This window comes from Pieris napi, chromosome 7 (assembly GCF_905475465.1).
Source record: "Pieris napi chromosome 7, ilPieNapi1.2, whole genome shotgun sequence".
NCBI classification, from domain to species: Eukaryota; Metazoa; Arthropoda; class Insecta; order Lepidoptera; family Pieridae; genus Pieris; species Pieris napi.
Genome location: NC_062240.1, coordinates 6,490,415 through 6,503,287, shown reverse-complemented (window position 1 = coordinate 6,503,287; position 12,873 = coordinate 6,490,415). Strand labels below are relative to the sequence as shown.

At 33.9% G+C, this 12,873-nt stretch overlaps 1 protein-coding gene across 5 annotated transcripts in view; it reads right to left on the bottom strand.

Moving 5' to 3' along the window:
* Nucleotides 1–12,873, bottom strand: part of LOC125051045 (stathmin-4) — a 28,259-nt gene that overhangs the window by 7,412 nt on the left and 7,974 nt on the right. The window contains exons 1-2 of one of the 5 annotated variants that reach the window (XM_047651166.1): nucleotides 3,484–3,650; nucleotides 464–541 (exon numbers count right to left, since the gene is read on the bottom strand). The exons of 1 other annotated variant lie outside the window; for it this stretch is intronic. In XM_047651166.1, coding sequence (XP_047507122.1) covers nucleotides 464–541; nucleotides 3,484–3,559 — 154 coding nt within the window. In that variant the 5' untranslated portion in view covers nucleotides 3,560–3,650. Of the gene's footprint in view, nucleotides 1–463; nucleotides 542–3,483; nucleotides 3,651–10,820; nucleotides 10,930–12,873 lie in introns of those variants that run through there. 3 more of the 5 variants (XM_047651171.1, XM_047651167.1, XM_047651168.1) reach the window with 3 other exon arrangements.

Here is a 12,873-nt window from a genome sequence, read left to right as displayed (position 1 = left end):
AAAGCCACACCGCGATACGCAAACATCCAGACACATTAAATTATGATTACAGAGGTATTAACACCCCACGTGGGGGAGTTTTAAGTATGTATAATGAAGGTACGGCTCCAATTTCAGACTTTTTAAAACGTGACGAACAAGCGGGAGCACTTGGGTTGAAGTAATGCAATTCTCAAGGTCGAGTCGCTTGGTCCTTTCGACCCTGCCTTTGTTGAGAACAAGGGTGAGTCTCCCCACAAATGAGTCACAGCAAACACCCGAGCTATACATCTCCATACGAGTTACGACTTATTCCCTAGACGGTGAGTTACTTTATAAAGCATGTCGAAATTTGATACGAGAGTTATGGTCGTTTTGTTCTAAGTAAAGTTTGAAAGGGTTGTATATTGCAAAGTGCAAACTCCACTCGAAATAAAAACAACATAAAGTGCAACAAAACTTTGACTATCAGCATTAAACTTACTGATGAATTTGACTTTCTTTGGTTGTTTAGTCCGTGGCTTTCCGACGGGTTTCTTCACTGGTGCTCCCCGCCTATGCACTAAGAAAACAAGATATTTAGAGAGTTGGCATGCATTGCCGGTCGTTCATCGGGATCCACCCATTGCCTTACCAAAATTAACGCCATAATTGCATTTTTATAGATTCATATTCCTAAATGTGCTCGATGTGGTCGAAAAACAGTATATACGCAAAAGATTCATTTATATTGCTTCAATTTTCATGAAATCATCCAGATAAACTTAAAGAATAATGCGATTTCATTTTGTGACTTCCTTCAAATGAATGAAAATGAAACTGTAAGATATATTTGAAGAAACAACTTTAATTGAAAACTTCTATAACGAAATTATCATTGTAATTCTACCAGAAAGGGCAATCGAAATGCCATTAGGGTGAATTCGGTCAGCTAATATTTATTCGAAGACCATTTAGACTGAAGCTAATGAAAGGATAGCAATCAATGGTTGTGTCACACGCCAGTTATATCGATTTTGACGGCATACTCAATACTCATGCTTTATGCAAGTTGCCATAGGTAGTCTAAATATATAGAAATATTGAATAATCCCATAATCATTTATAGAAATACTTAAATTAAGCCAATCAAGTATTCAGATCAAATCTATCTTGTGAATTAGGTTAATTCTTTAGGGACCAGATAAAATATCCTGAAAATTAAAAAACTCATTTCATTTTATCAAATACATAAATCGGTTGCCACAGATATAAAGGTATAAGTCTACGAAAAGCAATAGTTGAGAGGTAATAAGGCGACGGCACGACAGGGCGAGATGAGAGGCCACTACGTGATAAGAATAGGGGATTGTCGGGAAATATTCCAGCAAATACAGATAATCCCTTACGGGAGACACGGTTTACAGTGTAGACGATGTACCAAGTATTAGTTCTATACTTTAATTTCACTTTTGAACTTTATGAAAATATACCTAGTTGTTGTCGAACTCAATACGAATACATTTAAATTGTAAGAACGAAGTAAATAAACATTAAAAAAAACAATTAAACGAAAATGATGATAGTATATCATCGACATAAGAACTATTAAGTTTAAGTATATATTACAAAGAAACGAGACCAACATTGATATTTTAGTCCTTAATAGAGAGGATTAGAAAATCAATAGTAACAGCTGCTACAATTAGGAAAAGAAGGAACATTCTGATCATTTTAAGAATATGTCGAATGTTAGACGATGCAGTTGGAAACCTTACGTCACGAATTACGAGGTCAGCTCCTGGCTAATGCGGTTGAAACTGACATAATGCGGATTTGCCCACAATATATATTTTATAATTTTAATACAAATAACCTAAATTGTATCGAAGCAATGATTTGGAGATATACTAAAAACTAATTAAATTAAAGAACGAGGAAGTTAATTATTATAAACAAATAAGTTTTGAATAAAATAAACACAAAATTTGAATTTACAACTGAAAGGGCCAACCCCTCTGGCGCCACACGATACGACATGAAAGTTATAATTTATTAAAGACTAGGTTTATAACACGCGGGGAATTCAATGTCTGGAATGAAAATCCTTAGGGATTAAGGTCGTTTGTAAATGATCGATTTCTTTATTTATTCTTTTCTAAAGTTATCTCTGACTGCATTGCATTTACTTCAATGAAGCGTTCTCTATAGTTCTCATATTTTTAGTGAGATGAAGCGTGGGGCTCGCAAATTTTGCGTTATCTACATTAATCATTAAATGTATTATGATTAATCAAGCACATCACTCAATCGTTACAGTGATGTAAAAATGTCTATAATTCCTCTACTTTGTTAAAAAATATTGATTACAAATTCTATAGCCGCAGAAGTAGAGTTGTAGGGCCGTGAGACACGCAAAGCTTTCAACCGCAATGCATCACGGTGACATTTGTCATTTTATGTATTTCTCTCGAAATAAATTTTTCTCTTCAAGATTAAGTAAATATTGAAACCAAAAAGTTAGTGAAATAAAGATCTTTGGTACAAGATATGAAGGTGACAAAAGATCGCATTGATAGAGGGGTACACAAAATGGTATCACGGTATCCAAATATCAGAAGGGTGATAACTTGTTGAGCCAATTAAATTCAGCTCTAATAATGTCACCCTAAACAATTATGTCATCTGTATGCCCCAGTGCTTGTTAATGAAGGGTATGTTAACAATTTAAATACAAACACGGTGAAATGCAAATGACTTAATCATTACCCTATTAATGTGGGATTTAATTTAGATTGGCTTATGTGAGAGCGATGACTGAAATGCTGGAAGAACTAGTAAAAAGGGGCAATGAGTATATGAAATATGGGTAACAGTAACAAATAAAGTTCACAATGTGTGAGGACACCAACGTTCTCAAGCATTCCGTGAAGCCATAGCGAAAGTAAGAGCCACTACTGGTCAAAACCGACTATTTTAAAACAATAACCAAATAAAAAAGAACTATGACCTAGGAATCTTAAGATAGAAGACAGATAGGATAATTTTACATACGCAAAATGGTGGACGTGTATCCTAGAGACCAAAATGGTTGACAATGTTGAATCAACGTAATCGTAATTATAGTAGTTATTCTTGGCAATTGAGTTTGCGATATTAGTCCCGTCAAGGATAAAGCTGCACGAGGCTACGACACGCCGGCCGGCTTTTCCATTTTCAGTTTTTTGTAAATATGCATATATATAGTATATACATGAGTTGCATTTAAAAGACGAATTTGGTCAAAATTTTTATCATAATTGTCTCATGTAATTTTGGTAAGATATTTGGTTCGTCGAGACGTTTGAACTGTATTTTAAAATATATGACGTGTGGTCTGGTAATATACTGCACAAATCATCTGCAACAAGACTCAAAAAGTGATTTTCTAAATAACACAAATAAGGCAAGGCAATGGGCGTTTGTCACCAGAACGGTACCGGCAATGCTAAAAGATCCAAAATCTGGCAATGCTGCAAATCCAACCTGCGGGTAGTACAGGTGCTCTGCACGTGTGGCAGAAGCACTGCATAACCGAGTCACGAACGAGTCCTATCAGCATGGTGGCAGCTTGAAATTAACTATCTAAAACGTGACGGAGTCGCGTCGCGAAACAAGCGGTCTGCGCGACTCTCGTCCGGAAACTGAAAGAACCGGGGGGAGGGTAGCTGGTCGATAGCTGCTCCCCGCGCAGCCGTCCCGCCCTGCAGACCCTCCGCCACCCTAGCGCTTCGTCCCTAACTTCAAAACTCGTACAAGAAAATAAGCCCACCAAATGGAAAAATAATGTTTTACTTTCTTCCTCACAGAGAGTTTATCACAAGTAAAAAAAGGCATCCACCTAAACATAATTTACGTATAGTATTGCTAAATAACCACATTAACTCTTACATATATGGTATATTCTACGAGTATAGTTATTATTTTGCAATATTTTTACGGTATACACCGTTTATATATATGAAAACGGTATAAAACCAGAGATACACCTAGTAACTAAAGGAACTAGGATCCTGAAGGATAAACTTATTTATTAGCCAACAAGGCTCGCGAGGTCGACGGTGGGAAACTCTGGCACGTAAAAAAAGCTTTAGGGCGGGCGGGCGTAGCGAGGAGGGTATGCGGCGGTTCCGCCGCCGTCTCGGCGCCGCCACCCGCAGCCAATTAACAGCCGGCAACGCCACGTTGAATTTGTTTCGCCACTCGAATTGCTTCCGATTGATTTCCTGTTCTTCAAACCCGGAGATGACGAATCAACGGTACTTAGACTTAAGATTTACCGGCCTACGGAACAGGTAAATCTTTACCTAAGGTCACACTAAGATCGACTTAAATATACGTCTGCTAATAGATTATATTTTTTTTAATGTCTAAGGATATCTGTCTTGATACTTGAAAAAACTGTAGTGATGGTAACCTCGTGCACCGGTAACAGCGGTGGTGCGTCGATCGATGCGGGCAACAACCCCGAGTCCCCGTCCCCCTACTGTAATAACTGGGAATTCCAGGAGAGCCGCGACCGATGTATACCGGCACGCTGATCTAAACAATCACGTTGAAAAGTAGATTCCAAAATAATAAAGAAATTACATTAGGTCCAATTTAATTAACGTCCATAACACTTCGTGTTAAATTTTGAATTTCAATTTTTTTTTATGTCTATCTCAACGTAAATTTGCGAATGAGAATACCAATATGATATGACCTGACTGAACAATAATCAAGTAACATCACGAGTATCCACTGAACTTCACTTCATCAAAAGCACATACAATCGAGAAAATAGTGTCTGCACATAGATCATTTATAACCGGAGTGATAAATTACTTTCCTCACATTTTCCCCTCAAAAATTTCTAGCTGTGATTTCAATGATATTATTACCTTATTTGACTAAACATAAATGTTTTAAATCAATATATAAACATAAATACTCGGTCCCACATATTTCACGTAGGACAGTATGACGCCTATAGCGTTTATTGAATATGTTTCCAGTTTTTAAATAATTTTAACTGTTTTTATTAAAATATATAAAAGCGGCGGGTATGAAATTTACGCATTTTTTTTGGTATCTTTAACTACAGTTCTTTCAGGGTTCCATTTACAGATTAAGGTCAAAAAATTACATTCACGACGGAAGTAAAACATTTAAAAGCTTGGTGAATTCTTAGGCTCAGACTGTTCAACATAAGTTATTGGAAAGCTATAAAACTTAATTTGTATAGGTTGCGGCAACAAGTTAAGTCACGTGCGTTAGAGGATATAAACCGGCGCGCGTCCTGCGACGGCATTCGTATCGATCTTCTGCTTTAGACTTTCGGATATCGCGGTGTTCGGATCCGACTCGACACAGCTGAGATAAATAGTATTTTTAGATGAACTTTCGACATCTATCTGACCGATCAGAAAAATATAACACTTCTTACATATTATATAGAAAATATTTTTATTCAGAATAGAATGTTAATTATATTCTTCGAAACATTTACGCGTTTAAAACTCAAAATTACAAAAAGAACACAGAGATTTTTATAAATATAACTAGCTGACCGGGCAAACGTCGTTTTGCCATATCATTTATAATAAAAAAATAGGGGTTGATCGTATAGGGGTGAAAGTTAGGAGTTGTATGTATTTTTGTTGTATCATAAAAAAATAGAAATTAAAAATTTTATCTAAAAAATAAAAAAATAAATTTAGGGGTGGACTACCCCTAACATTTAGGGGGATGAAAAATAGATGTTGGCCGATTCTCATAGATACCGGATAAGCACAAAAAATTTCATCAAAATCGGTCAAGCCGTTTCGGAGGAGTATGGCAACGAAAACTGTGACACGAGAATTTTATATTTTAGATATAATATCCGCTATAACCCAAATTTCCTTAATCGTATGATCTCTTTAAAATTCGAGGCGGGGTCCAATATGGTAGGTGGTGAGCTGTTTATTTCGTTGTAAACCATGTAAATGTAGACAATCCCCGACGCGATAACAAGTGTTTACAGTACAAATACCTTAGGGGATGTGGTTAGTAATATGCACCACTTTCAAAGTATCTATTCAGTGATTTAAAATACCTAGTTTGCACTAACCTATTCCCGTTTCTGCGTCTAGACAGAGTACTAGTACTGTCGCCATTCCACTATCTGCATTCACAAATCACATCTCAATTATACTCAACTTTTCCAAACGAAACATACGCATTTTATGCACAAAATTTTAATTTTGTCATTTTGTTTTTTTAATTTTGTTCTTTTTTATCATTAAACTGAAAAGATTTTATTTTATTTTAGCTATTTACATAACCTATAAAATATATCAATAAGTTAGTAAGGTAATTCTAATTAACAAAACGCGTAGTGAGTGAGGTGACGTAAAGCAAAGCACGCGCAAAATTTAGGCGATTGAGCGTGTCTAATTATTATTATTAAAATATTTTTATTTATTTCTGCGTTATAAAGAAGTCAATAATTCATTGAATGTGTAATCAAATCATACTACATTTAAATATTTTTCTAGAAAATCGAAAAATAAATAACTTCACCGGAAAAGCTTTAATAAATAAGAAGAATGCACAAATTTGTCAGGACATATGAATCATTGTGATAAATTAACGGCCTCCTCCTCTTGGCAAAGGTGCAAATTTTCATTTGAACTATAAACGATCGTGATCCTTATGCCCTAAGTAAAACGACCGCTTTTGGACCGCGATTCATATTCTGTAGTTTGAACATTTGAAAGTTTCAGTGGCAGTTCTAAATGGTAACTCGATTTGTACACGTTGAAAGGATTTTTAATTAAAATTTTACTTTGACGAAATAAGTTTATTCTATCTATTAAATGCTTATAACAGACTATAATTTCACTGCAACTGTGTCGCGATTAAACAGAAGTCAATTTGATGTTTAGTTTCGCTATTGTATTGTAAGTAAATATTTAAATGGAGAACCGACATAGTCTAACTACGAAGAGACTTTCTAAATATCTTCATAGACCAACCAAAGTATCTATTGATTTTCCAACGCTTTTGTAGAAAAATTAAAATAATAAAATCTGAATACTTTGATCACGATATCTGACATAGACAAAACTTTCTTTTCTAATCCGCACAGCGCATACAAATGAAGCGTCTGTTCAAGCTTTATGAAATATTAATTTACTATGGTATTTCCAGACTTGATATATTTTCAACAAATTATATTTTATATTCCCCAATATAGGGCGTTGGTAGTAAGTAACTAACATATGCGTTTTTCATTAAAAATACCTCTACGGGTCGATAGGAATAGAAACCTATTCTATTCGTAGAAATTACATTATTTTTTTTAGAACAACCCCTCTAGCGTTTACTTAAATAATAAATTAGGGATTTAATTTTAATTAATTAAAAAAACACGACAGTTGCACGAAACTGATAATTCTGTGTGTTTTCATAACAATTTTTATGAAAAATATTGATTATTCAGAAATCCGTATGAGTGTTCCTCAAACAAACAGTCAAACCTTGACTAAGTGATGTTCGGAAGTAAGTATAAGTGTACCTCGTGTACCAAGTGTACTTCAAATTTCTATATACATATAGCTGTTTATTATATAACTTATATACATTATTATTTGATGTTATCGGACAAGTTAATATAGAGTCTGTCGCAAAGTTTATCGCTTACAAGAAATACAGGGGGAATAGACGAAACGTCCCATTCCAACTTTCTAGGGGAAAGGAATGACGTATAACACAATGTAATCTGGAATAACTTTCAATATTTGCCATTATCTGATCGCAACAGATTGCGCCGCGTCATAAGGCGCTGTTGCCAAAAGCGATAAACCATCTGCGTCTTACTTTTCTTTGCATTAGAAAATTTTGTTATTCAAAACTTGAGTATTTATTGCGAAAAACTATGTTTTAACTATTATCATTTCTACAAGGTCACATGAAACAGGGTACTTCCATAAAAAAAATATTACAAAATAAGACATTTTATTTCAATTAATTTACATACATTACTAGCTGATCTGGCAAACGTTTGTTTTGAAACATTTTTTTTGTTCAATAAAAATAACTATCTACAATAATAAAAAATAGGGGTCGATCGTAGAGGGGTGAAAATAGGAATAGGGGTGTATTTTTGTATGTTGTAACAAAAATAAAAATAAACTATTTTTTTTGTGGTGGTCACCCCTATCATTTAGGGGTTTGAAAGATAGATAGTAGCCGATGCTTAGACTTACTAAATATGCAAATATGAAAATTTCATAAGAATCGGTCAAGGCGTTTCGGAGGAGTATGTCAACGAACATTGTGACACGAGAATTTTATATATTAGATATCAATTTTGTTTTTAAATTCTATATTCAACACTTGGTTTTATTATTGATTTTATCTTATCCCATAAAGTGTACAATACACATGAATAGAAGCTCAACTCAATACGATCAGCAACATAAATTTGAGATCCGCAGTAGAGGGGTCGAGGGTGATATTATAATGTCCCTCACTTTGTATAACAACATCTTTATTATCCTCTCATTCCCTTCTGATTCACTTCATTGGATTTGATGGACTTTGCAAATTACCCTGCGCTTTGGTTTATGTATCTGTGGTGCACGTCATTGCTTTAGATTCCGTAGACTATTTAAGCCCGTTGACTATTTTAATTTTCGTATACCAACGCATACGAAAGAACTCTCCTGATGATACCAATTTGTAACTAGTGTTTTAGTTGTATAAAAGATTATAATATTAGAATCTGGATTAGTCGGCTTCATTTCATTAATATGATAGTACGAAGAGCTCCGAGATTGATGAGGTCCCGGCAAAACAATAATTGATTTGGGGTAGAAGATTCAGAGGGCAATTAATCTTCTTGTCTATGAAGAAAAATAATCAATGTAATAGAAGTGGACATGTGTGCTACCTCCGCTATGAGACTACAAATATAATCAGTTAGTAGATAAATCTTAATGGGCTTTTAGAGACTCAGTAAGTGGTATACAAAAATAAAAATGTAAATTAAATGCTGTTCACTAAGACTAAGGCATATAAATATGTACATTTCAAGTTATAAAAATCAAGTTTGTATAGGTTTGACACTAATTTACAAACGTACCCTTCCAATAAGCCAATGAATAAAATAAGGATACGCCTTTGAAAGAAGAAAAAGTCTGAAACTACACATGGCATACGTAGGCGTCTGGCCTTGATCGATCCGTGTGTCACTCTTTATAGCCCAAGCCCTCTTTACGAGCACTTGAAGCTCCCGTCTACCCCACCGCAGGCCTACTTGCCGCATTATTTAAACCTTAGTTGAAAGTCTAGATCTTGTAATGACTTTAGTTCAATAGTAAATGAATACTATCACTGGGTTTTCACGATTACTCACCCCTCTAGGAATCTAAACTCTATAAGTAATGATTCTTAAATTGTTTCGTGAGTGTAATTGTCATGAAATATTGAAGTTTCTTTGTTGACCAGTAATGCATGACTTCAAGGTTAACACAATTATATGTATGAGTAAAGATGTTTTTGAACTTTCAAGGATAAATGCTGAACCTTTGTGAGAATTTGCAATTGTTATTATTCCTATATATTATATTATGTATAATGTATATATATTAAAATGAAACCCGTTTTCCGTTGTCACGACATAACATGAAAACGGCTTGACCGATTTGGCCAATTCTTTTTTTTACAATATTCTTTGAAGTAGGTACGAGGACTGTTCTTACGGAGAAATTAAAAAAATTGAATTGTTAAAAAGTCTAAAAACAACACTTTTCTATATTCCCATACATAATATTAGTAATAATACTTAAAAGTCAATTTGAACTTTAATACCATATCATATAGTTCAAGTGTTAGTGGACGGGTTCCGGGAAGGTAAATTTTTATTTTTTGACATAATGTATTTGTTGTCTTATCAACTTTATTTTTTTTATCTTAGCTAGACCGGTGTCCCGAATAGCAGAATAAGTATTTAAAAAAATAAAGAATCGACTGTTAGGCGGTACGATGTTCGCCAGGCCAGCTAGTACTAGATAAGTATTTGCAATATGTAAAAAAGATAAATGTTTCAAAACTTGTAAATATTTTTGCCAACTGCGTTAAGCCGTCATACGATTTATTAATTTCCTATTATTAATAACAGGTACACACTAAATCTTACATATTATATTATATACTAATGCTATATTGCCGTAAAAAAATTTAAAACACATGGTGCATGTATAACACGATATTTTTAGAAATATGAAAAATGACAAAAGCAGTTTAAAATTGTTGGCAACAGCAAAAATCTTGCTACAGAGCCAACGTTGTGAAAACGCCCCCTAGTTAGGAGGCTATCCCATAAAAAACAACCAGATAATTTAATAAAAAAATTCTTACGAAATGACTTTGAATTCTTATGAAAGCTTTCTGAGCCTATTTCAAAATAATAAGCGTAATTCACTTTTCTAACAAAAAAAAGGCGAATTTTATATTTTTTTCTTTAATGGATTAACTATGACATATTATATTCACCATGACCCTATGTATTGGAATATTATTATTTTATCAATATCAACACGTCCTGTACTGGGAACAAATTGACTACGAGCTGAAGGACATTATGGGCACGGTCTTTCGAGCATAAAACTAATGATTATCTTTGATACTTGATTTTCCCGATTTTTTTTATTTATAAAATTTATGAAAATCTAATTTTTTCGGAATTTTACAAGGAAATAGTTACAATACCGATGAAAATTGGATTCGAAATCAAAATTTCGCGTGACCTAAAGTAAAGTGAAGCCAGTCCTTCGGCCATTGCATAGACATACCTGGCGGTAAATTCTCATCCTCAGGACCATCCCAAATGATTGACGTGACGTCATTGCTAACCTTTATAATCGGGTTGCTTGTAAAACAAGGCATTTTGGACCTACCAATAGACTATTTCACTAGCAACTGAATTAAATCCTACCTACAATCGATAGCAAATTGGATCAGATCAGAAGCCAAAAACCACAACCGCGGATTCACTGGCGAAATATGATAACGAAACCTTATATTAATTGCAGACTTTCCAGTCACTGTGTCGTACATATAAAATGCACTTATTTACGTAATACAATTAATTAAAATATGTAGGATACAACTTATACTATACACTACATAGTGTTGGTGGAAATGGGTTAAATACGGGATTATACATCTATCCAGCTAATACTAGTAGATGTGGCGAACAAAATTTGTTCTTCTTTATATCACTTAACATTTTTTGATGATTAGAGCAAGCATTACCAAGCAAATAAGACATAAGGGTATAAACAGATCTAGGAAAAAACAAATTCTGTATAAACCTACTATTATATAGATATCACGATAATTTATTTGAAGCATAAAGTGTAAAGTACCAAAACCATGCCCGATGATTTCATTGTTTGCAGCATTGGGCTTCGTCCAAAAACTTTAGCAATATTGAACTGGGGGAGCAGCAACTATTCAGCATAATAACTTTACCAAACTGCCCGAGGAAAGTATTACTTTTGCTTCTTTGCCAGGATTTCTACATCTTTGACTATCTTCTATACACCTAGATATTGTAAGGGTTTGTATAAAAACTGTTAATTCCTTAAAACCGGCTTTGTTTATGGTTACTTCACGAAAAAGATGTCCTATAAAATTATGAAGCATTTGTCTCAAAACATTGATGCGTAAAAAATCACACAAAAAGAAAGTGCAATAACCTTAAAAGCTATAAGGAATTGTGCTCAACAACTAATCATACGATGACATAAACAACGTATTAATAAATTTATGACTTCTCTCAATTATTTAGGAGGAACTACTGTTCTAATTGTATTCATTTTGTGTTGGAGGAAATCAAAGGAAAACATTATTTTAAAAGTAAAATTTAATGCGGGTTTTCATTTAATTTATTATGCTTTATCACAGGTTTATTAGAATTATGTTAAAAATTGTGTTATGAACCGTTATACCTTTTACTAACTCACACGTATTAATTTAAAACATAAACATGCTGGATTTATAACGCTTTTAAGAATACAATAACGAAAGAATTCATAATTTGTTAAATCTGATAATATTTACTGAAACCGATAAAATTAAAAAGTTTGATGTAACATTAAAATATAGCTTTACACTCTACTAAGCATGGCGAAACAGTTGCCTTGAAATTTTGAATTGCACAAACTCAAGGTGGGAATTATGAAATAATAGTATTATTAAATTACAAAAAATATTGCAATTAGTTACAAAATAGTATAACTGTTTTGATAATTATTATAGAACATTTTCACTTTACTTAGTGGTTTCTGGTTTTGAGGCTTCAATATTCGACAAACATTTGCTTCTAAGTGTCAAATATTTTCATATATTTTTACGAGTTTACGAAAAATAACTACCATACGAAACGACGTCTAATAACGCCTCATACAACGTCTTAAAGATGATCATTGGTCAATCTAATAGGCAAGTAGGTGATCAGCCTCCTGTGCCTGACACACACGCCGTCACTTTTTGGGCAAAGAGGCAAGCCGGTTTCCTCACGATTTATATTCACCGTTTAAGCGAATATTAAATGCGCACATTTAAATAAAGTCCATACCTAGGGATTGAACCTACGACCTCAGAGCCGCACGATGAAGCCACTAGGGCAACAATTTTTCAATTACAAAGCTACGGCCAATTAAATAGATGACAACATCACATATTTTTTTATTACATCGTTAAACGTTATAACTGCCAGCAATTATTATCAATAAGACGCCTCAAATTGATTTACTTCAGATCACTAGGTAGGCTAGAAAAACTAAAAAGAGTGCGCGAAAATGCGCAGTCCACTAATAAAATTCCTAATCTTATCCAAAG